Source organism: Paralichthys olivaceus, chromosome 13 (assembly GCF_024713975.1).
Source record: "Paralichthys olivaceus isolate ysfri-2021 chromosome 13, ASM2471397v2, whole genome shotgun sequence".
Lineage (NCBI taxonomy): Eukaryota > Metazoa > Chordata > Actinopteri > Pleuronectiformes > Paralichthyidae > Paralichthys > Paralichthys olivaceus.
Window position 1 is genome coordinate 14,652,103 of NC_091105.1, and position 26,478 is coordinate 14,678,580.

Sequence of the window (26,478 nt, forward strand, 5' to 3'; positions counted from 1 at the left end):
TGTCAGCCAGCCGCAAACACAGCTATTCAGTTATGATTTTACATACCGGTTAGGCAAAATGACTCCCTGGTACACAGTGTCAGCCAAATGAGGTGTTCTCAGTTCCTGGTAAAGACACAGACGGTTTGAGGATACTGGATTCAGAATAAGGGTGTGAGTCTGTTTTGATAAAATGATACAAGGACTTAATTGTTCAGCAGGTATTACAGGTGTTGCTTGGGACAGAGCATGCTGGAGTTGTCACCTACAGTGTAATTTTACTGTGTTTTAGGGGACAATACCAGCTCTAATTAATTTTTTTGATTGATATGAAATTCAACCCCAGCTTTAAAACAGAAGCTTTTACATAGTTTCCCCACAAAATGATTGTTTTTAATGCTGAAGAAACCTATAGCATAGTCGTATATTTAATTTAGGTGTGTTTGCATGAAGTGTGAAATTTGCAGTCAAAGATTTTCTTTACTTTTTACAATTCTGCAAATTAGATATGTTATTCCTTATTGAGAGTATTTCAATTTAGGCAGAAACAGCATTTAACTGTGACTGTGATCATACTGCGTTTGTCTTTCATGCACTTCTGCTACTCTGTGTGATTGTATTACATCACTGTAGAGTATTCTCACTCTGAGTGTGTGTGTGTGTGTACCCTGCATACATCTCATTCATAAAACGGAGTGTGTGAGGACCTTCTGATTGGCTGGCTGCGTGCTACGCGACATTACACGCCGCAATATTACAGCCAATGAAAACTTACAATCTTCTCTTTCTCCACCCCTCTCCGTCTCTCTCATACACACATACGTACACACACATTGGAGCACACAGCCAGCTCACACATGGATGCAGACGTGGTGGGAATTGATATTGTACAAAGAAAGTGTGTGAGAGACAGTTCAGTTTTCGGCAGCTGTCATTCTGCAAGAGTAGACATATCATCTGGTTTGCGTACGTGTGTGAGAGAGACTTACCGTGTGCTCGCTCTGTCTTTACACTATCTTGCAATAGCGCGTGTGTGTGTGTGACGGTCCCACTTCTGCTGATTGAGAGAGCGAAAGGGGTAAAAAAGGAGGGAAGGGAAAGGCAGCGTAAGGAAAGACGAGAGGAAGAGTCAGTGGGGAAGAGAGGAGGATGCAGAGATGAAGGGCACAGCCGACAGAGGCACATGCACTTGATGAAGCCAAAATCAGCCAATACGATGGTCGGTAAAAAAGGGAAATGATCAGGGAGAGCAGTCAGCTGCCAGAGAAAACAAACCAGATTCTGGCACATCTGCAGAAAAGGGCAGTGGAGAGATGGATATATGGAGAAATAATGGAGTCAAGAAAGACACTGAGAGGGGAGTAGTTTGAGGAACGAGAAATGACAGGAGAGACAGAAGGAAAGAGAAACGGCGCATTGCGGAAAGAAGTTGCAGATGTTGAAATGGAAATAAATACTGTTGACACAGCTGTGAGTGAAATAACAAAGAAAAAAACTAAGAAACTAACTTGATTAAATGGAATTAGCGACATGACAGAAGTAATCATTTGTAGGATTAAAGAAGTTTTCTTTGCTGCATGTACACTTCAATTGAATATATTTCACATGGTAACCTCAGAGCAGACGTGTGATGGGTAGACAGGCTGCTAAATATAGATGTGTTAATATTAGTGTGGGAACATGAGGGTTAAACAAATTTGAATATTAAAGTTGTCATTGTATAGATATTTTACAATCAGACAAAAACTTCTGAATGATATTTGACTCAAACTTGACACACTTTCACTATAGTTTTGAACAGTCAAGAAAATACACCAGGACTGTATTTATTTATGTATGTGTGGATTTAACAGCAATATTGTTGAAATGTCTGTGGGATAACCCTCCTCCATTTCTGTTAAATAGTAAACACACACACACACACACACACACACACAGGCAGTTGTGTGTAACCATTTAGAGGCAAGAGATTAGAGGGATCCTAAACACCGTGCCTTGTGTGTGTGTGTGTACGCGCACATGCACATTTGTATTTTGGTGATCCTACAAGGTGACCCACATGTAGGCAGCACCCAGCCACCATTTAGAGGCCATGGGATTAGGGACCCCGTCCATTCCTACCTCAAAATTCCCTGGAGAGAAAGACAAGAAGGAAAACGGGATAGCTTGTGGAACGAAGGGATCACTGCTCAATCTCATCCATTGATTACTCTGAGGAAAGGAATTCTGAATGCACCCGAGATTGACCCGAGGAGAACAACCATTGCAAGAAGAAATTGCCATGGGAATGGAAAACCACAAAATCTGTCTCAGTGATTTATTGGTGTCATCCGTGATGTTTTTGCCACATTATTTAGACTAGATGCCAAGTGACTAATTGAGTCATAAGCACATAAGAGAACGGCTCATGTTAAAACAACTTGACCTGTGTCTGTTGTCTACATGCCAGATCCCCCCTCGTGATGGATAGAAAGATTATTCCTCCCTGTCAGTCATTTGCTCAAAGATCTCCATTAAAACGAGCACATCTCATACAGTATCTGAGATGTAGGAGCAAGGAAAGAGAATTATAAACAACTGAAGGAGAAACCATCCCTTGTTCCTCTGAGTAATAACCATAAAACAGAACAAACTGATTCTCCAAAGGTTGGTGATTCCTCATCCTTGTTTCACAAACCTGAGAGAAGCAGGAAAGATTGGAGAATCTGAAGAAGAATATGAAACAAGCATCGCTCGGTCTTCCCTCCATCCATTCATTTGTTCACTCGCACTTTCATGCGTCTAATGAAGAAAGCTAGAGATAAATGAATGTACACGCTGGAGAGGAGTTTCCTTTTGCTGCTTCCCTCCAGAGGAAGGACGCCTATTCCCTATTCCCTGCTGAAGCCAGCCAGCCAGCCAGCCAGCCAGACACTGTTATCCCAGGAATACTGCCTGCATCCCACAGGGATTGTGAATACCCTGAAGGGATATAATAGGAATATCATGGAGGAGATGTGAGTAATGGGATAAGTCAGGAGCTGAGGGAAACGTGTGGGGGTGGAGGGGATTGAGGGGGGAGGGACTATGAAACAAGGATGATAGGAGGTTGTCTGGATAGGGGATGAGAGGTGAAGCCAGATTTCACTCATATCTGAAGTGTTAAACCTTTCATCAAAGCAGGGGCAATGACCCTGAATGGGGACAGAGGTGGGCTAATGGTTAAAAATAAAAGCTTATTGCCTAGGGATTGACTATTCAAATCTCAGACCAAGACACTTACAAGTCATGTTTTCCTCCTCTTTCAACAAGTTGCATCTGGTGCCATTGAACCCCCAGTGAGCTGCTCAGTGGTTTATACAGGTGCTACGCTGAACAGCTCCTGGTTGTCTGTAGGTAACTTCCAGCAGAATAATGCACCATGACACAAAGCAACAGTCATCCCAAACTGGTTTCAAGGACATGACAGTGAGCTCGGTGAACCCATTCTCCAGATCTGAATCAAGTTGAACAACTTCGGGATGTGGCAGAAGAGGAGATTGGCAGCCTGAGTTAGCAGCTGACAAACCAGGTCAACATGGAGCAGAATCTTGAAGAAATGATTCCAACATGTGGTAAATGGATGCATTTATTTACTATCACACATCATTCACACACTGCTGGCACAGCCGTCAGGGGCAGTTCAGGGTTCACTGTCATGCCCGAGGACCCTCATACATGTGGACTGGAGAAGCTGTGGGTCGAACCACCGACCTACCGGTTAGTGGACCACCCGCTCTATCCTTCTCATAGACAGTGGAAACTATACTACGTAGAAGTGAGTGTGTTTTGAGAGCAAAGGGAGGCCCTACGCAGTATTGTATGGTGTCCAGGAAGTGTATAGAGAGGTGGCCTAATAATAAATACTTCTAATTCTTATTGAGTGACCAATTTAATGTTGAGGATGAATGAACAAACATTGATTTAATCTCTTTTGGCTGTATTTATTTTTAAAGTTATCTTATGAAATGTTAACCTACATTAAAATGTTTTTGTAGCTATTTCAGTTTCTTATCACAGTAGGGTTTTTTTCCATCAGATCTCCTTGTGTAGTGTGTCTCCGAAACAATGCTTATCTTAATGCTGTGATGACGGTCAGCCATCACCAACCTTACCACCCACATAGGTGTTTTCACTCATTGTTCTTGTTTAGTCTCCCCCCAGGACTGTGTGAGTTTCTGAAAATCGAGCACAGCCTCACCCAACTTCAACCTGATTATGCGTCTAATCAGCCACAGTAACAAACAGAAAACATGTGTGTATGTGCTTGGTCTTCAACAGGCTTTGGTCTGGATTACACACAATTAAAAAGTTTTAAACATTTCCTGAGAAATAACAGTCATAGTTTTTATTAATTACCCCCTTCTCAAAGGCTCTGTCAACCTGCAGCTATAAAGTTGCATTGACAGTGACATCCCTGACTGTAAGACACAGCAAGCAACGTGTTAATGAGGGTCACCACAGGACAAACAAAATTTCCAAATCTCATTGTTATTCTATGCAATTAAAGTGTGTCTTCTTTTGTTCACTGGAGTGATGTCAGGAAATCACTTATCTTTCTTATCTCAGAGGACAAACAGTGCAATGTATGTATGCATGTCTGACTTCCTGACAGTCTCGCTGAAAGGACCAAAGCAAGATGAGCTATATTGTCTCACATTTGACAACCACTTGTCACTTTGTCTGTTTTTGAATAATTAGCTTGTCTGTTAATTTCACAAACTGAAAGAGACTTTTTGTCCTTTCTAATTTGTCTTCTCCTCTTTATTTTCCCTGTCATCTTGACTCAGCAAGCAAAACAAATGTAATTTCCCTCATGAGGAGGAAATTAAAGCTTGAAAGACATTAGTAATTAACATGGCACGCCAGGCTGTTGGTGTGGGTGGAGGAAAAGTGTGGGTGACATATGGATAAAAAGGGAAGAAAGTGAGAGTTAGGCATTCAAGGACGTGTAGTAGAAGACATTTCAAGGCGAAATTAGAGGCTTCTCTGTCTCTCTCTCTCTCCCTCTCCCTATCTCTCTCTCTCTCCCTCTCCCTCTCCCTATCTCTCTCCCTCTCCCTCTCCCTCTCCCTATCTCTCTCCCTCTCCCTCTGCCCCTCCCTCAGTCCCTCCTTTGGGCCTTTTTGTGGAAGATAACTGCTGCTCTCTGTCTGAGTGTTCAGTGATCAACCATCGGTGGCATTACTCACTGACCACCTGCTGAAATGAAAAGCAGAGGTGACCTGTACCGTTGTGTAAGGATGTTCATATGAGGCCACCTGCTGAAATGAAAGTACTGGCTACCTACAGAGAAAAGTGTGTGCACGAATGCGTGTGAGAAGCACGATGAGCAAATGATTTAGCAAATGGTTGAAGAATTCAGAGGTCCTCACAAGTAATTTAATACGACACACCAGCGTGTGTGTGCGTGCGTGCGTGTATGTGTGAGTGTGTGTGTCAGTGCTCTCCTGTTGGTGTACTTTTGTCCTTTTGTAATAAATGAATTCTACATGTGGCTCTGTCTGATCTATCCTTCATACATAAAAATGAATCAGCCATGTGCTAGATTTCCATGTGAGAGCACAGATATTAGATGAAGTGGATTTAAAAGCTGCGGATGATTTGAGCAGTGGGTTTATTTTGAATCACCAACGGACAAAGTAACCTTGATCACCAAGCAGAAAAGAAGACTTGATGAGAAGCAGTGGCAGGACCTTGCTTGACCAGAGAGACACAGTGAATGAATACTGTATAAGTAATTGTGTGTGTGTGGTCTTCTACAGGTTATAGGCCTAATAGCCTCTCTGCTGTGCACTCTCTCAGTGTCGGTCATAATAACTGAGCTTGAATTAGCTTGACAACATGTGTCTGTGTGTGCGCGCGCCCAGGAACTTTTGTCCTCTTTCCATCTCGTCGACTACCCCTGATTCACTCATATTTTCTGACTGTGTTTTTCGTGCTTGTGCACTCTGATTCGGCCTCGTTCTCCTCTCTCATGCTGTGGTTACATTAGCACTATAGATCTATACAGGGGGAACGATAACAGAGTAAATACAGGTAATGTTTAGCCAGCAAAGAGATCGATGGCCGTGTATTGAATAAGCATTAAGTGTGGCCACAAGCCATTTCCTGGTCATTTGTGTGTTAATGTTTGTGCTGTGCTTTTGGATATGGGTGGTTCCTAAATTTTGTCATGTCGTGTGTTTTTGTGAGCACTAAATAAATATGGAGTCCCAATAATCTGTGTTTGTAGGATTTGACATGGTCCAACTTGACATAATATATAATATACTAACTAATATACATTAAAATTACCAAAAGGAAAAGTGTTTATTTTTGTTGGGAGTGGTAGATATTTATTCTGTTCCTCTCGCTCTCATTTACATTCCGTGCTCAGTGGCTGGATCAAATGCACACGCACACAGATACATGCACATACAGAAGTGTGTGAAGTTTATTGATAATCCGAGGCTTTCCACATGGCAGACAGATGGCTCTTCTAATCTTCTAGACAGACACTGCCTTTTGATATCTGATCTGATCTGATGATTACTGTGTGAGAGCTTGTGTGTATATCTGTGTTTGGTTTCCAAGGATGAACTCAATAAATCTGTCCTCAGAGGGCCCCTGCTGACTCCTCTGAGTGTGAGTGTGTGTGCACCTTTTTTGCATATCAGTCATTCTTCAATATCCTTATCATTTATATGTTGTCTGTGCAAATGAAATTATCGGAATATTTATATCATCTTTCCTTGGACTGGATACTGTGAAAAATTAACGAAAACGAAAGAGGAGAAAAGGTCTTTTTTTTTTCTCGAGCTTCAGGAGTTAAGTTTGGCCTACACCAAAGTTCACTATTTATGTGCTTACACTGTACAGTCCGATTGTCTGACATGAGCCGACTGCTCACGCTGTGCATAGGGTCGGCTCCTCAGGACAAGATGAGGAACACCTCACATGTGCCAGAACCCCTTTATTTCCCTTTTTTCTGGTTGTGCAATTGCTTAAAACTATAAACTTCATTCCATACTATTGGGAACAACTATGTCTGATTTAGCTTCAACTGTGCAAGAGCCTGACTATGGTTGACACAAATATCTGACTGAAATTAATCCAATCATGCAACGAGTGGTCAGGAGCATCTGATAGCTCCGTTCTCCCCCCTGTACACTGCTACACTACAACTGGAAAATAAGTTGTGTGACTCAGAAATCACGTCAAAATGGGTCTGGAATTGCAGAGTGTATACTTTGCTTTACTCTTGATCTGTGAGTCATCCATTCGCTCACACATCGACCCTTTTTACTTTAAAGCAGATGAGAAGAATTTAAGTCGGTTTCTGTTGATGTGGTTCACTACAATCAATGTTTCTGCCGAAGCTACATTGTGTGCAGATAGACACAGCATGAGCAGAGCCCCTGTGAGCGCCTTCCTAAATATGTTCCTTACATCACCCATCTGTATTACCTCCACACGTTGGGTGTCATGGCGTTAAGTGCATTAATACTTTGCCATCTGACTACCACTCTTTATAATAATGTGCTACAGCAGCACAATTGTCCCAAGTTGATTTAGCACCTCTGACCTGATATCTGATTAAAGGGACTCGGATGTGTGTAGAAGCTGGATTAGCATATAAAAAGACAGTGACGGGACATCAGATAATTCTGATGCCATCTGTTTTCACTGGAATCTGTTAGAGGGAGATGGAGTGTGTGTGTGTGTGTGTGTGTGTGTGTGTGTGTGTGTGTGTGTGTGTGCGTGCTAGTTGTTGTTTGTGCTGTGTGTGCAACTCCCACCCTCCTGCACTCTCCATTTTTTTAAGACCTGTTAGTTGTGTTATTTGTGCTACAGATATTCCCCCCTCTTCTTCCATTATTTTCTGAATTTTTTTCCCCCCAGAAAAAAGCAGACCCATTATTAACAAAGGCCACAAACAAAGACATCAATAATTTATCATCAAAAACAATTTAAATTGTTCCATTTTGTTATGATTTATTAATTAGGAGGCAAATTCTCTGGGATTTGGCTTCATGTCCGCCCCACCTAGCTAATCTATTCATGCACAGATGCATAGAGACACATGTGAGCAAGCATGCACGCGTGCACAAAAAAGACGTGCACGCAGAAATGCCGTAGGCAGCTTTGCGCTGTTCAAACGCTCCCAGCAGTTCCATAGGATTATCCATTGCATTGTGATGCCTGTTGTAATTTCTCATACATCAGATTTTAATAAAACCTGCCATTTGGTTGTTCAAATAAATAGCTGGCTTTCAGACAGCAAGATTGAGACTATGCATTTTTAATGAGGCTTAGCAGTTAAGAAGTGTTGAGGAAACACTATGCTTCACTCAGGGCGGCCGGCAAGAAATGTGAGAGGATATGGATAACATAACATAAAATTTATTGTAATTTTATTTAATGTTTCTTATTCTAAACTGTAGAAATTCATTTTATAGAGTTTTGCTTTTACATGTGAAGAACACAACAACGTGAACATATCGGGAACATTTTCCTGCTGCATTCTCACATGGGTTCCAGAATCTCAAAAAAATTTAAGGAAAATGTGCAGACGTCAGTGCATGTCTGGAAATGGCTTTACTTGATTCTCACTTTAATACTGTGATGAGACCCTCGCTTGTCTGTTATCCCTGCACTCTATTACTCTGTCTCTGCACACTGTTTTTTGACAGATGCTGCATTCAGGGTTATTACAATCACAAAAGATTATTGGCTCTGAGGTAAAACAAAATGCATGGTGTTTAAAATGCTAATGCTCAAACACAGATCAGCCAGCGTGATTGGTGTGTATGTAAATGCATTCAGAGGTCGTAAACTAGACTAGCAATTTGTGCTAGTGAGCGGCTGTTTAAAATGTTTGTCTCCATACTTTCAGCAGAACAGCGACGTCTCTAATCATCAGTGTACAAACCAACATCCCCATTCCTCTCACAGCCTTCACATCAGCAACAAGGCTGTTTGTGTGTGTTGAAGGGTGGCGCCTGCGATTAAGAGCTTTGCATTGTTCGTTTTCAATGCGGTGACATTGCAGGTAGAAAGCTCAGGTGATGTGTTCAGGGCACGACGTTGGGTTCCTCTTAAGAGCATTATCGTGATTATTTTTAATATGGTGGAACAGCAGGTGGTGCGTGTGTGGGTGCTCGTGCCAGTGATGCATGTCATTTGAAGAGACATTGCCAATTGAACAAGGTGGTCCAAGAAGCTTGTCTCTCTGTCTCTGGCCATCTTTGTATCGGTGTCACTCTGTCTGTCATGGTGACTGATATCTTTCCAACTTCCTTGTGTTTTTTCTCATCCGTCTCAAAGTTGTCGTCGTCGTCTTCTATCTTTCTCTCTGGTGGCTCCATATTTCTGTCCATTTCCTCTCTCTCTTTCTTTGACCTGCCTCCTTCCCACATCCATATTTGATCCCTTACTTTTAGAGTTTTTGTATTTTTTCCTCCTCTTTCATCTTGACACTGATCCTCTAATCAGCAGTGAACAGTATCTGGGGTTTACTTTTCAAATTACATGCCATGCCTCCCAATTCTCCTTATATTCCCCTCTCATCTTCCTCCTCTCATCTAATGTCTTGTGTGTCTTTTCTCCTGTCTTTCCTTTCCTCTCCTCTGTCCCCTCTTTCCCTTCCTCTTCTATTTGTGATACTAGGGAGAGTGAATATAAAAGTACAAGAGTCAGGGGAGAGCAACATGAGTTGGCTTCAAACCCACAACATCATAAGGACATGTTAATGTGCTTCTGCCTACGAAGCCACCAGGAACCCCCCCCCAACCCATGTTCCCTGTATCAGAAAAAATAAAAGTGTGCGTCTGGGCTATTTGCATCTCATTTGCATATGAACCCCAACTGAATGTTTTCGGAATGCCAAGAGGCTAAATTCAGTATTTATTACCCGGGCCCATAACTAGTTCTCACTTTCCTCTGGTATTTGCATCTGATTTGCATGTCCCTCAACCTGGATAAGGGAATAAGGGGCCAGATGACCTAAATTGTTTCAATTCCAACCCGAAATAAAGAAGCAGAGCAAGGTCTAATTATTACTATTAATCAAATTAGGACGCTTAACATGCGGAACGTAAATATGTGAACGTTTTATTGGCTGCAATATCAAACGGCGTGTGTGTGTGTGTGTGTGTGTGTGTGTGTGTGTGTGTGTGTGTGTGTGTGTGTGTGTGTGTGTGTCTAGAGGTTGAACATTTGGGTTTCGGGAAAACAATAGTTTTAGCTCTTCATGTCCATTTACACTTTACAACCCTACTTTATCATAGAAGCTTATCAGCATTGCATCAGGCTGTAAACAGTTCATCAGGTATTGTTTGGTGACGCTGACTAACTAATCTCACCACTACATACAACTCACCATTTTCATTCTGTTTATTCTGAACTTTTTTCTCAGTGTTTTCTTCATGTTTTATTTTGTCTTCACAGCCTCTGCAGTCTTTTATTAGACGTGCAGTGTGTCTGTGAGTCACCTCCTCATCTCCATGTCAAACCCCTCTGAACAAAGATGATGCTTTCCACTTCACAAAAGGTTTTTCTGTCCTGCTGATAGACGAACTGATAGTGAACAGCACGCTGACACTGGAGGGGATTTAAGTCAAGCTCATGGGGAGTTTTCACCTTAACCAGCAGGGAAAGTAACACACAGCAACGGAAATATTGGTATTGGAAGTTGGTTGCTTGTTTCGTAGTCTGCTCTTACATACATAATACAAGCTAGTTATTTTTCGAATACAGTTTTTTTTTAGCAGTTTAGAAATCAAGTCCCACCTGTCTCAGTTGCTGAAATGCACTTTAGTAAAAGTTGTACCTTGTCGTACATGTGAGTTTTTCAAAGCAGGTAACCCACTAAAAAGGAGACCGACTCCTCTCCCATTTCCAGTAGAAGAGTTTGCCTCTGCTTTTTTCCCCCATGTGCATCATGTTCGACAACTGAGAGGCTCCCTCACCTTGCTGTCTGCGAGTCATTTGACCCGGGAGTGAAAGCTGATTGTATCAGTGAGTGTTGGATGGTTTTTAGACCAGAGTAAAAGGGCCTTCAGCCTAACTTAGTGGGTTTGTTGTGGGAATTGAGACTCTCTCTCGAGAAATAGCATATTGCAGCAGTCACTAAGCTAACCCAGGAGGGACATAGATTGTCGCCTTCCCGCCTAACAAAATACCTGCCTGGGTGCGTTGGGTGAGAGGATTTGTTGGACTTTTTTGCCGAACGGAGTCCTCATGGAGAAATGTATCCAGCAGAAATGCTGATAAGATAATGTGAGGCAATGTGCACACTCTCGCACTGTTTAACGCTCACTGCAAGTTTTAGCTTGACACCCAGTATCAAAAATGACATCATCATCACCACATATCTTGCATTGAGCTTTTGAGGCAGTGCACAATCAGGTTCAAGAATTGTGTAACAACAGTGGCAGGTGTTAACTCTGTATCCAGGTTACAATTCATTTGTGTGGTTTGCTTCCTAGGACAGGTGAGCTTTTACATACAGGTGGTTTCTACTCTTTCTTTACCTCTTTTCCCCTCCTCTTTTGTCTCCCTTGCAGGTGACAGGCAGGAGAAATAGAATGAACACACACACACACACATTTCTGAATTCCTCAGACTGCTAACACATTCTCTTGTGTACACAATGCGTGTTCTTCCCATGGCCTTAATTTAACATTCAACATGTACACACACACACACACCTCATTGAATATAAACTGCCATCTCCTAGGGCAAACAGCAAATATAATCACATTTGTAATGTCGGAGAAATAGTGTGTCAATATTTGCGGAGTCTGTTATTGTTGTGAAATAGGGAACTGACTGCGGTTACCATGGCGTGCATGATTCTGACAGTTGGCTTTGAGGCGAACACACCGGCACAGAGACACATGATCACATACTTGCTGTGGTCTTAAAAAATGACCCTTTTGTAAATGTATCTTTTAACTTATGGAAAGAAGAAGAATTGTTTATTTTCAGTCATAGTTTAAAACATTTTCATTGTACATAGTGATGATGAGATTTATTCAAACAGTGGGATTGTAAGAGATAAACTAGGAATCAATAAACTGGTTCAGAGGTGTCAGACCATTTTCAGTAGATGTCAGATCTATAAAAAAAGTAAATGTACTTTAACATCATTAGGTGTCTGGTTGTATCATAAGGAAACATAATAAAGCAGCTCACATGGTGACAAGGTCTCCTAATACTTTGTGAAGAATTAATGAACATGACGAAACATGGAGAAGACGTTGGTGTTTTGTGAGTAGCAAAGACACTGGATGTTTCAGACTAGTTACTTGTGAGTTTGAATAAGCATATGATATTATTGAATGCAGTTTGAGAAATCCAGGTTATTCTATATGACAAAACTATATTGTGTCTCACTTCAAGTTTATCAGTTCCGACTTTTCTCTCTCACCGTCAGTCTCAATGCAATCTTCATATTTGAGATTGTGCTAATGATGGGAGGACAATTAATCCTGGTCTCCATCTGGAAAGTGTGAGATCGTGTCATGTTTCATTCTGAGGTGTGTGGTTAAAGTGAAATCGCTGGTATATTACTCTGTCAGTCAGTAACCTTCCAGGCCCTTCTTTCTTCCAGAAACACTGACCTTTGTGCCCTTGACTCTAATAATCCCTCTCTCGCTGTATGAAATATCTTTCTTTCCTGCACTGATGATCATAATGGTTTTCTGTCTGAGCTGCAGACTAGTGATTGGCCCCAATTACTGCATGAACCCAAGGCTTCAAATCATCCTATCTATGCAAGGTGAAACGCGTAATGGCAAAAATCTATTTAGTCCTGGTCTCCATCCCTTTGCTGTATGCAGCTCGATGACTCACACTTACTGGGCATTTAAAATCACAATGAAACCACTGCCACATGTTTATCATTACTTTCCTTTGTTTTACCTACATTTTGTCCATGTATGCCCTACACACACACTCTTATCATCTTTAGCAGTGATTGATTTTTTTAAGTTAACAGCACAAATGTATTTATTTCCCCAGTTCACACAAAACACCCATTTCCCTTTAATTACACAATTGTCTCCGCTCTGTGTTTTCAAACATACATTGGCCACTTCTAGTGGATTAAACATTGCTCAAAGAGGAAAATGTGCCTTAATGTTGCTCACTGTGGGCAGGTATGTAATTAGCTGCTTGTATTACCTGTTCACTAGTTGTATCTACTATTTTTGGCTTTGCGACGGGACCCGTGTCTGGACCCAGGTGCACCCACTGGGTGTCTACAATCAGATATAAGAGAGACAGATTGACTCCAGCCTCTTGCCTGTTGAGGCAAACTTCTACCATCCAAATTAGCGGTTGGCTTGTCGCACAGCATTCATCATTCCTGCTCCACTTTCAGCTGAGCTTGCCTGCTATTTTTCACTGAGATACCCCCACTTAATCTTCTAATGCTAGGGCTCTCCTTTGCGGACCCTTGTTATTTTGTTCTCTTTCTGTCTAACCCTTTGCGTTTTTATCATTTTCTCTTCTGTACCTACCTTTTCTTTTATCCAGCTCAGGCTCTACAGGCCCCTAACTCTTTGTTTCCACTTATTTTATCTTTTCCACCTTCTGCTCCACCTCCGTTTAAACTTCTTCCTCTTTATTCCTTTCGCCCCTCTCAGTCTTCCATCCTTCTCCTTTCCGTTTCTCTCTGACTTTATCTGTCAGGCTGACTCTACCTCTCCAACAGAAATGGACTCGCAGTTGTTAAGGACAGGAGATAAATCCCGAGTGAATAGATGTTTCTAAGATGTTGTCAAACTGTTGGTGTGAGTGCTATGGTGGGCCCCTGCTGTGCTCAACTTGGCATACACTCCCAGCTTCTTAGCACACACCATTGCACAGCGACATACACACGCATGCAAAAACACACACCCATACCCTTCTGTCTTTGGGAAGAGAGGGTATGATGCACAATTTCTGCCACTTAACTAAGCTGATGTATGGCAGAGATGCTGTCAAGGCCCCCAGTTACTCTGAGAGGACTGCAGTCTGGTATATTTGGTGAGCATGAGAGAAAGAGAAAAGAGAGGAACTGTAAAAAAAATGACAGCTTAGATCATGTCCACACCCATGCTACATGTGAAAATGTCTTTTCTATTTTGGACTTATATCTGTATTAATTTAGCATATGTCCACTTATGACAACTAAGCTCTTTAGTCTCTCTAATGGACACGTTTGAATAAACTTAAATATTTCCATAATTTTTGTCAGGAAATATTGGCCCAAACTTAACATGGGGTTCAAAAGCAGCTTGATAAACGTTTTGTACAATTTTGGTTGTGAACAAGTTTTTAGGATTGAGACAGAAATGTATATTTATCAGACAGATACATTTGACAAAATGGATGAAATAATCTAGGGCTAATTCATTCTTGTTTTTGAATGCTGTGCTATCTAATGAGATGTAAGTTGTAAGGAGCACTACAAATTAACAAATATATGCAGGTTCTTTAAACATGGGTAAACCCACTAAAAAGGACAATTGACTCCTTTCGCTTTGCTAGTAGAGGAGTTTGCCTTTATGTACTTGTATAATCTGTGAACTATCTTTGAACTCCTGAACGTGCCCAAAACCAACGCATTGGGAACCATCCTTGTCTGTCCATTATTGCATGTGATGTGGGAGTTAATGCTGATTGTTTTGAGTGATCACAGAATATTAGGACATTTTTCATTAAAATAAAAAAATCCTGTTAAAGATACTGCTCCCAGCCAACCTAAGCGATCAGGTCTGATGAATCCAGTAAGAAAAAGTAAATTACAACAGCAGGACGAGCAGTGGATGGGTGGATGAATGAATTGAGTTCCAACAGTTCAAACTACAGTTGCAGTAAACCTGTATTAATACTGGGTCATCTGATGCATCGAGCTCCAGTTCTGTGCTGGTGTTGCTCTGCAGTTGCATCAGAAGATGAACTGCCGATGAGAAAGAAAGATGTGTTTTTGCTTCAGTGCTTGTTCTTTGTGTGGTGTTTGTAAACATATAACTGCTCCCTTGTAAATTGATATTTGCACAAATTTAGTTTAGTTTAGGAGCAGCATTAATCTGCTGATTATTATCTTGCAATCTGTTACAAACATTTTAGAAAAATACCCACAAATTTCAAGGGTATAGGGATGTAAGAGGTTTAATTTACTTTATTTAATCATTTATTACAAGGGAACTGCTCACATTGGACAATCTGCAGTCATGATTAATTGATTATCATAATAATGGGGTAACATTTCTGATTGACTAAGAAATAATTGTTTTAACTCTCAATACTTATGTATTTATTCTTTATGTGCCTCTCACCTTGTTTAAAAATAAGGAGTGACATTAGGACACATGTAATTAATGGATATATATTAATGTTATATCTCAATATGGTTTTCTACCACTGACAGGTGTTTGTTGTGGATAGCTGTACTGTGTGTATTTGTGTGTGTGTATGCTGCAGTCAGTGTTCCCTTAATGACAGTTGATTGCTTTATCATCCATGGCTGAGTGGTTTCTCATCCTCCTAGACACATAGACCAACCACCAAAACCCCAAGGCCTCTCTGTGTGTGTACATGTGCGTGTGTGAGCGCTTCCTTTTAAAACGTGATAGGAGGTGAAACTCTTAAGTTCTCTGTGGCCCATTTCAAATTTGCCACGTCAGAGAGGCAAATGTGTATGTACACACACACACACACACACACACACACACACACACACACACACACACACACACACACACACACATACATACAGAGACTCCCTGAGGAGAGGGAACCTTTTAGACAGAAATGTTGTCAGCTGGGAATCTGTCTTGTTGTCCTAATCTGACATGCCCAACTTGTCATGCCTCACCCACTCTCACATCACATGCTTTGGGAATATAACTCTGTGTGTGTGTGTGTGTGTGTGTGTGTGTGTGTGTGTGTGTGTGTGTGTGTGTGTGTGTGTGTAGCTGTTACATTTGCCCCTTATGAGTCATCCCTAATAGAGACTTGGTTATGGTTATAAATTCTCAGATTGCACCCTTAGAGCCCCATCAGTTGTTATTTTCCTGTCTATTGGCCTCATCGTTTAAATAGCAAATGCACTTGTGCCCATCTGATTGTCAGTGGGATTGTTGCTCTTAAAATTAGGTGTGGTCAGGCACGTCCCTGGCACATTACTATCTTAAGGCAGTGGAAAGCCACTGTGACCAACAAAATCCTGGTCTGAAGTGATGGTGTAGTGTTCTCTGTTATTTTAAGGATACATTATCAAGATGGTTGTATGTGCCCACATAGTCAAGTGCATTAAGTGCTTACACTGCTTATTTAATACACACGTAAGGATGATCTGCTCATGCAACTGTTTCTTCTTTTTTAAAGTGTTACACCAGCAAAAATGGATTTGGAAATGTTCTTCAGCCGTTATTCTGTTATTCCTTAAACGTTGTCATGGCCTGCAGCTGATTTACTGCCTTGACTTAGCTCAGTCATTTTCATAGGTGGATTTTGTTTGAGCAGTTCAGACTTGACAAAAGATATTTTTTCTTTTCGGGCCTGGTCACACATACATGAATGCTAAGTGAATATTGCAGGTCTGAGTTCATCATCTCATTGAACTCCAGGCGAAGCCACTATTTGATATCTTCTGCCAATGGAAGATAATGTTTCATTTGCCCAGTCGCTTGCAGAGATTGGAGGTGAACAGGAGGTGAAGGTTTGCCAACGAAAGATTCATTTATGTGTGACCGTGCCCTTATTATCACACATGGATAAATGTAATTATAAATACGTTAAACAAACTAAAACTCTCGCACCATCCATGTTTCATTTCATGCAGTTCTTGTAGCTGTAGTTGTACCTAAATTACCTAGAAAGCTCTGCTGCATTGTCGGTCTTGCCTAGTAGCAAGGAATTTTATTGGATCCCGTTATGTCCTTGAAAATCTCACTTTCATGCCACTGATCTCAGTCTCTCACTTCATCGTGATACACCACACTGTGGAGTTGGGTCAGTGCCCCACCCTGCCCTCCAGCCCACCTGTCCTCCCAGCCAGTTAGCCTGGCATGCAGCTGTCCGGTCAGCCAATCAGCCAGTAAGGCCATGCGGGGCTTGTTAGCTCAGTCAAGTGTATCTATTCACCCCAAAGCCACCCTTTGCCCCATCATGCTTACCCCTATAAACCACCACTGCACTGTATCCCAAGGTCAGCATGTCCTGTGTGTGTGTGATGAGAGATGGCAGTGTTGGAGGAAAGATGATGTGTTTGAGATGGAGGGTGGAATGGATGGAGGGTAGAATGCAGAAATAACAAGGGAGAGACGTGTGTGTGTGTGTGTGTGTGTTTGTGCGTGCATGCATGTAGGAATGTATGGGAGGGGGTATTTGTGGGATGGGATTGGAAGTGGGTCATGGTGTGGTCTGTGTGTGAAGCACCAGGAGCATCATATTGACCCCTAAGGCTGCTGTCTGCTTCTTCTCTCTTTTACTTACACACACATTCACAAATACACACACACAGCCAGACATCTTTCCTTTGCCCTCATATATCATCTACCACGGCTGAAGACCAGAGGGGGGTCAGAGATACCATAGATCTGTTTCTGTGGTCTGGAAAACCTGCTTATCTCAAACACTTCTCTGTTTAAGTTAAATAAAAGTCACTCATAAAGTGGAACATTAAAAGGAAATTTAATCAATTTTTAATTGAAAACTACTGGAAAGACTGTAAAATGTACAATTGCATTCAGTTTTGTTGTTTTGTTCTCCTGTGCAGTGATGGATGAAACGTATACTGTGTATAGCTTGTGTCGGAATGTCAGATAAAGTTTGGCAAATTATGTCGCTGTCTGAACTGGAAATTGTGAAAAGGAGGTTAAAGTTGACATATCTTATCACCATGAGGTAGAAATAAAGGTTTGTAAAAGCTTCAGGTTGTTTGTAAAGAAGAAAGTCTCAGTGCTCATTTTCCTGCATTAATGTACAAGAACTGACTCAACTGAACTCCCTGAAATATGTCAACAGGATGATTGATAATCAGTGAGAACTAAAAATGCAAAGTACTCTCCCATCAGGGAGAAAACAAATGTTTATAGAGTAATCACCACAGGAGCTCTGCAGTGCTAGAAAGTAAGATTTCCATTTCATTATGAGTTGCAATCATATTAACACTGAAGTATTTAATTATTTAGATAACAGCGCCAATTACTGAAAGTGTTACTGTAAGGATTTGTAAATTAACCTATTTACGGAACAGAACTTGTTTATGCAGCGTTATTGCAGTGCAGAGGTCAAAGTGGATCTATAGGATGTATTCTCAGACATTTACAAGCAAAATCATTTACTTTATGATTATTCTTGCTTCAAGTTATTGTATTTATACTAAAGTGTACAATAGTATAAACTATAAACTGTAGCTTTGGACTCCATATTTCTTATGGTAGAGGTAGATTTTGAACTTGTTGCGCTCCTTGTTGCCATACATGTCCATCTTGGCATTGACTGTTCAAACAGGTCTTCTTAAACTTTAGCTTCCGCACACTTTGTCTTTTGACATAAAAAATAAAAGATTTGTGTATTGCCCGCTAACCTTAGCTCTCTAGCTCACTGCGTTTTCACTCTGGCTATTTTGTGTCCTTAAAAATGTAAAACACCTTGTGCTGATGAGTGGGTCACATAAATCTTTTTCAATGGACAGCATTGAAGATTCAATTAAGGAATTTATTAGGTTAAGTGTGCATGTGTGAGACAATGCTTCATTCCATTTCAAACACACCAATGGTGTATAATCCATCCGTCCATTATCCATACCCTCTTTTTTGGAGCAGACTTACTGCGGCCTAAGGACCTCAGGTGACAGGTCTTCGTTCTTTATTTTCACATGGAGGCAAAGAAGACCGATACATCATCCTGTTTTATTTGCCACTCACTGGCTTTTATAAAAACCTATTTTAAACAATGGCACTTTACTTCTGTGGTCTTGTGTCACCATGAATGGGGTAAAACTCAATTGTTCAGCTATAAGAGCCTGCTTCATGTGCTGTGTGTCACCTTTACCTTGGACTTACACACCTGACACCTCCTCTTGATAAGCGCCTGCAAACATATATATACATATATTATACATTTTGCTATCCACATTTCCAGAATGATAAAAATATTAGTAAATTCAACAAGTAAATTCAATTCCATTCGCGACTCTCTCACTTTAGTGTGAAAAGCAACTGTTTGTCTGTTTAAGCAGATTTAGTTAACAGTTTTCATATGTGAATAAGCACATCTGCATACAGTGGATACATGGGAGATGAGGGAAATTAACCTTATTCCCATTTTGGCTGTTATTGTTTGTGTGTTTCCTCTGACCGTGCAGCTGAGCCTCATCCGTTTCCCTGTAGGGTGCTGCTCACACCTGTGGGCAAATTAGCAATAGACGTAATGTGCAAACACAGCAGAAAACATCATTTCACAGTGTTGCATGGAACCAAATATTTGTATCATTTAAATTTGAAAGTGCACAGACCTGACACATGGATGTTGTGTTCACGAAGCAAGTATTTAGTTCAGGTCAGAGCAGGCCTCTTGCATTTCATACCCACTTAGCTTTGCATTTGCTTTTTACCAACTCCCCTATTCACTCTTTTCCACTTTCTTTTTTTATAGTATTTCTTTCACATCGCTTGTCTTCTCACTCTGGACCTTTCTCTTTCTTCTCATTGTTGCTCATGTCTTCAGTATTCCTTAAAACCCTGTTAGAGTGTTGACGATCAGCTGCCTCCACTTCATACTCACTACTCTCCTTTTAATCCTCTTTAAGGTTGACCCCCTCCCTTGTCTGTCCTTCCTTCCTATTCCTTTAATTCCTTTTGCTTTATCTCTTCTTGTATACAGTAGCTGCCATCTGATTCTCACTCCCACCCATACTTATTTGGTGGATGCACCTGCTCCCATAACCGTCTCTCTCGTTTCTATGTATGACCTTGTGCATATGTGTGTACCCATGCACGCGCACGCACATACACACACACACACACACAAACACACCCACCCATGCCTTTTCAGCATCCCGGCCTCTTGTATGATTGGTTGTGGGTAGAATTGAGGGTGAATAGCTCAAACACACACACACAGATAGACACGCTGTAATAACCTCATGGATTAGATTTACTCATATGAGTCAGTCAGCGGGTATGTTTTAAAATGATGAGCTAAGGTACACCTTCATACACACATAGTTTACCTCCTTAAAAATTGACACAGACACACACACACACACACACACACACACACACACACACACACACACACACACACACACACACACAAGGTCAATTTCCTCTTATGTATAGGGGTAGTAGGGTCAACTGTTTGAGAGTATTGGAGGGGAAACTCAAATACACACAAAAAACAATTTATTTGGGGGTGAGATGGAATAAATTTCTTATATTGAAAAAAAAAAAATAAAACAGACCCCCAGGCTGCAGACTGAGTGAAAAAGTGCCATACTGTTGTGTGTGTCTGTGTGTTTGAGAGAGAGACACTGAGACATGTCGAGGTGAAACTCTCTGTACTCTCCCACTATACAACCACAACCAGACAGGCACTCAATAAAGCACATTCCTCTGCCAAGGCCCAACAGTGTTTTAAAAGTGTAAAAAAACGAAATTCTTAAAAACTTTTGTTTGTTTGTTAATCAAAGATAATACATCCTGAATCTGGCCCTTTTGTTATATCTACTTGAAAAGTTGATGGGTTCCTCCTTGTCCTATACCGCACCGTTCCACCGAGTTTAAATAAAATTGAGTCAGTGGTTTTTGCTTCATCCTGCAAAAGTCCATCCAGATGTGGATAGAGGTAACCACATCTCAATCTAAAAAATGATTCAATTAATGAGCTTTATTAGATTGTCTCAGGCTCAGATATCTTGGGTAACGGTGTTATTTGACGTGTCGTTTGTTCAACTACGAACAATTACTTTATCATGATTTTTTTGGTGGGGGTGTACTCCGTGAGACATCTGTATATGTTTATGGCAGAATATAGAAATAGTACAGAACTGTAGGTTACCGTGGGAATGCTCTCACCTCTTCTCACTCTTCATTTCTATCAAGTTTTTGCTGACACAGACGCACACACACACATCTGCATTGGATCTGCATGTCCAAACTCACACACATACCCAGATGCCTGTCCCCCCCCTTAGGGCCCTGTCTTTATCAGATAGAAGATAAAGCTACAGTCTGGGCACATGTTGGCCCAACTACCAATCACATAATTGCCAGATGACCATAATATGCAAACTTAAACAAACCACTCTCCTGCCATTGGCTGCAACACTATACATGTGCAAATCTTATGCAAATCTGACTTTTCAGAGATTTCCCAATAGCAGCCTTGACATTGTGTGGATGGAATTTATGGCCTGCAAAGTGCTGAGTCACTGAAGGGTATCTCCAGTTGCTTTCCCACACTGAAAAACACACGTTGGGACCAATATATCAGCAACATAGTCTCCTCCACACGGTCAAGATACGGTGTTCTGTGTGATGTTATGGTTTCCGCACTCGAGTTAAACTCTCACACGGTGGAGAATGTTGTAAATGTGAACGATCGGTCTGCACAGACAGGTCATCTGTATTTTCACTGTGTATTTCATATCGTAGTCGGCTAAGTTCCCAGAAAAAAAGAATCTAGTTTGTACGTCCCCTTTTATCTGTGTTGTGGAAAGGATAACGAATGCAAATAATTTAGAAAGATTCAGTGATCATTGATCTTGGACAATGATAACATAAACTTTTTTCTATTTAACATAAAAGTGATCTATTTTCTGGAATGTAGAGCATTTAAATGTAAGCACACCATGTGCCATCCTACATTTGTAATTGTAACCGCTGTTACTGCTCTGCAGAGTCTGAGAGACTTTTTTAAAGTATTTTTTACTTTTCAGAAAACCCAAAGACTTTCATTTTTCATTTTTTTGCATTTTGAGAATGATTTGCAGGAATGTCTACTTTATAGGCAATGAAATGCAGCCTGATGATATATTACATCATACAAGTGAACATACTCAAAGGAATGTTGAGGGAGCAGCATGAGTTACAGTTTGCCAGGCCTTAGCAAGTGCTTTGCTGATTCTTCTTGCTGTTTGCTTTAAATGTGGTATCAAGGAGGACCTAGAATTTCTGAACACCATCTTTTTAAAAGGGAAAGGTGGTAGACAGACAATAATGTGACTGGTCATTGGCAGCACCTGGAGAAATTCCTCCTTGTCAGTATTAACATCCATTAAGTTTTTTACCATCCTCGGCAAGCAGATCTCTGCATAACACCTGCCCTGTCTGTTTACCTGTGGACCTTCTTCTGTTGGCAGAGGGGACACGTCATCTGTAGCTCCATTCACGTACAATTGGACATCAGAGTTTCACTCTTCTAAATTTCCAACTTTTAATGAGATTGTCCAAACCTGGTGTGGAAGCAAAGGTGACAAAGCATTTTTTTAAGGGTGACAGCTGCCACACTATTCTTTCCCAGTAAACCCGCCCTGAGGCTGTTGAAACCTTATATGTCTCCGTTTGGCTTTTCAGTGTAGTTTTCTTATCTAGTGTAGTTTTTATCAGTGCATTTGGAAGTTCAGTTAACTCTAGAAAGGTGTGTGTGTGTGTGTGTGTGTGTGTGTGTGTGTGTGTGTGTGTGTGTGTGTGTGTGTGTGTTTTAAATTGATGGAGAGGTTGTTATTGTCGGTCTGGAAATCCTCCCTCAGGACACAAAGGAGACAGCAACCACACAGCTGAGATCACTCCCACTAGTCCTGTGTTAACGTGTGTGTTTGTGAGTGTGTGTGTCGGTTGCCTAGACAAATAAAGGTACACATAATGGCCAGCTGAACTTATTTTCTCTTTTCTCTCTCCCTCCCTCCCCATTTACTTATGACACACAACACTGTAGTTCATGGGTATCTTTGTTGGGACCCTTATATACACTGCATTTCCTATAGCCCCTTACTCTACCTGTAACCCTACAAAGTACATTTCCCTTAATTACTCACAATGAATCACAAATAACTTTTTACTCTGACTAAACGTTTAATGTCTTGGTTGCGTATGCTAAGAGTTCAATTAAAAACCTTTTTTATGCAAATTTCTCAACAGTGATAAATACGAATTTTAAGGAAAAGCCCGAAGAGAAAATTCAATCCACATCTTTTGATTTACAATGTTTTGATACTTTTTAAAGAACTTTTAAGGGTATCAAGGTTATATTTCATGTTTTATTGATTCAGCACAGCAGTTTGGGCCTTGAGGTGTTTTAGATGATTGTATCAGGCTGTAAGTTCGACTTAATGATGTCTCATAAAAGAAAAAAGTACAGCTGCATGTCTTAGAAAGCACTTAAACAACATGAGTCACATCGGCAGGACACAAATCATGGGTTTGGGTTGGTTTTGTTGATCGTGTTGTGTCATGTGTGTTGCAGGAAATCGTAATTTCTATAAATAGAAAGCCTGAAAATACTAAAGCTAAAAACAACTGTGAGTGTGTGTGTGTTTTGCTAAAAGTGAAGGCTTGAAAAACAGATTTGACCAAAGGCAAATTGTGGTGTGTTGGCAATCTTTGCTTTCTCTGCATCCTGGGACCTGCTGTGTGAAAAGTACTGTGCGTGTGTATCAAATTAATTAATGCAGGAAATACTGTGTGTGTTTGTGTGTATGCTTGACTGCAGCTGGGAAGCTGATTCTAAGTGAAATACCTGGTTCAATGTAGCGTAAAGGAGCGAGCTTCTAGCTCCCCACCCCTGCCGTGCCATATCCCCTCGAGTATATGTGTCTGTGTGTGTGACAGCTCTCCTGGCAGTGCCATGCAAACCCTGCCACCATCGCCTTGAGTAGCAGCTGAGCTTAACATCGCATGGAGCGACACACAGATGTATGTGTGTGTGTGTGTGAGCACGTGTACACATCTTTCTATGTTTGTGTAGATGAAATTATTGTTTGAAACATTGTATTGTGGACATTTTGGCTGATCATCATACCTTTAAAGGTTGTTTTAAGGTTAAGACTATTCATTTTTTATTTAAATTTGGGTTAGGGTTGGGCATTTTGTTGTGATAAAGTAAGGAACTTGGGAATTTATTGTGTCCTCACAACTATTGTGTGGACATGTGGATCAAACGTGTAAATAATCGGTTTAATAGTAAGTAAAACAAAATAGGTCTGTTTTTGAGTAAAGCAGGATTTACATTTATCAATCATTTTAGCTGCGACTAACTGCCAGGTTTGATAAAACAGCACATGTACTGTTTTGTGCTAGTGTTACTAGATGGGATCTCTCTGGTAACTTAAAGGAACTTAAAGAAAAATGTTATTTAGAAATGCTACATTGTTGTACATTTTAAGCCAAAAAAACCAAAAAAAACCTTCAAATCTGCAGGACAGAAACATGCCGAACTATTTACAGCCTTTCAAACAAATTTCCTACAAAACCTTAAAATCAAATCAAATCTGGTCCTCTTTTCTTCTGGCCGTCAGATACTCAGCTTCAACATTCTTGATTAGTGGCAGGGAAGCCAGAGTGAAACCAGTGACACAGAATTATAGTAATTAAATAAGAAGAAAAAGTGATAACCGTGTTTCTAAATCATACCTTGAAATCTCTAGAGACCTTCAGAAATTGTAAAGCTCTTAAAAGATTATTCCAGGTGAAGGAGACATCTTTTTTTTCACAATATGAAATAGAAGAGACAGGTTGAGAATTAATGAAACGTGTGTGAGCATTGACCCCCTGTGCGCTGAAACCAATTAAATATTTCTGCTAAATACTAAGTGTTGATGAGTTATATATATGTATATGTTATATTGTATATATTTATACACATTGTTATCTTTCTCTACAAAGTCATGCTTGTGATTGCTTTAATAAAAATAAATGAACTCTCTCTTCCTATAGATGACCCAACAGAAGCAGACCTGTGGTTGTTGAACAGCTGTACTGTGAAGAACCCGGCAGAGGACCACTTCAGAAACTCAATCAAGTAATGAAAACACACTCTTTTCCCTCTATGTGTTATTTTATGCAGTCAAGAAGAGTTTTACTTCGTAGAATCCAGATTAAAATATGAGAAACAAACACTGCTGATAAAAATAATTAAAACATGTTTTGGCAGAAAATTCAAGCAAGACTGCTTTGATTGGTTGCTTGAATTAGAACTAAAGGAAATTAAGAGACATGTTCTTTCCACTGTGAAAAAAACCCAAAATCATGTTCACAACCAGGTTCGAATAGTTTCCATGTCGATTTGAAAATATATAATTCCGTCAGAATTTATTTGCAAATTAAATGTGAGATTCATTTCATATTTCAAACCCATCAACAAATAAAGATGTAAAATATGAGACGGTTAGAATAAAATGACTTAGGTTTCAAAAGTAATTTTGTCTCCACCAACATTTCCTGCAAAGCCAAAGGAAAAAAAAACAAATGAATGTGGCTTTTTATCATTTATGCTGTTTCCATTCAGGTTTTGTTACACAAAATGCACTTTCTCTTGCATCAGTTTCCACCTACTAGCTGTTCCACTGATCTCGCTCACTGTCGAAATACAGAGAGAGAGAGAGAGAGGCACGTATTTGCATAAACACAGAGAAATTAAGCTAGAAACTGTTTTACATTTTGATTAATCTCCCTCCATCAGGGGTGCACACACACACACACACACACACACACACACACACACACACACACACACACACACACAACACACACACCTGGCAGGCATGTGTTGAGAAGGGAGAGAAAGTAAGCGTTTGAGTAACAAGGTGATTCTCTATGTAAAACCAGGGTTACTTTAGCTTTAAGCTACCCTTCAGTAAATATATTATGAATATTTTGACTGTTTATATATTTACTATTCATAATTTAAAACTCCCCACTCATGTATGATAAAGAAGAGCTTAATTAATTGGCACTAATTGTTTTAGTCACTTTCTTACTCAAAAAGCATTTATTTGCTCTTTTCATTGTCCTATATGACAATAGATTGAAAGTCTGTTGGTAAAGCTGAAAAATATAAAAATGTGTTAGAGTGGGTTTTGAGGAGGTTTTACGGAGTTTGTATTTTTCATTTTTGACATTTTATGGCCAAAATAGTTTTTATCCACTGATTAAATGAGAAAGTCATGTTTGCAGGTAGAACACATTACATGGGCTGTTTTAAGCACTGTCAAAACAGAAGAGAAAACCTGTAGTTCCACAGTCTTAGCTCTGCAAAGAGTTTTGTTTGTTTTGCAGCAGGACAAGTTTGAATGGACAAATTACAGGCTTTTTAATTGGCTGTCTTTATAGACAATTTGCATTGTGGCTAAATGCAAAAAGAAGCAATCTATCATCTGCCATACTTTATATTTTGGATGCTTGAATCATCAGAATGGAGTTAGAAGTTATCATAAGACAATATCACAGTTACAAGGGTGAACAATTTCACTTGGCCATCTCGATCAGTGCAATCATCCTG

At 40.4% G+C, this 26,478-nt stretch overlaps 1 protein-coding gene across 1 annotated transcript in view; it reads left to right on the top strand.

Moving 5' to 3' along the window:
• The window catches only part of cdkal1 (CDK5 regulatory subunit associated protein 1-like 1), a 214,029-nt gene that overhangs the window by 5,616 nt on the left and 181,935 nt on the right, over positions 1 to 26,478 (top strand). The window contains exon 4 of the mRNA XM_020091374.2: positions 24,915 to 24,999. Within this exon, the coding sequence (XP_019946933.1) occupies positions 24,915 to 24,999 (85 nt within the window). The remainder of the gene's footprint in view (positions 1 to 24,914; positions 25,000 to 26,478) is intronic.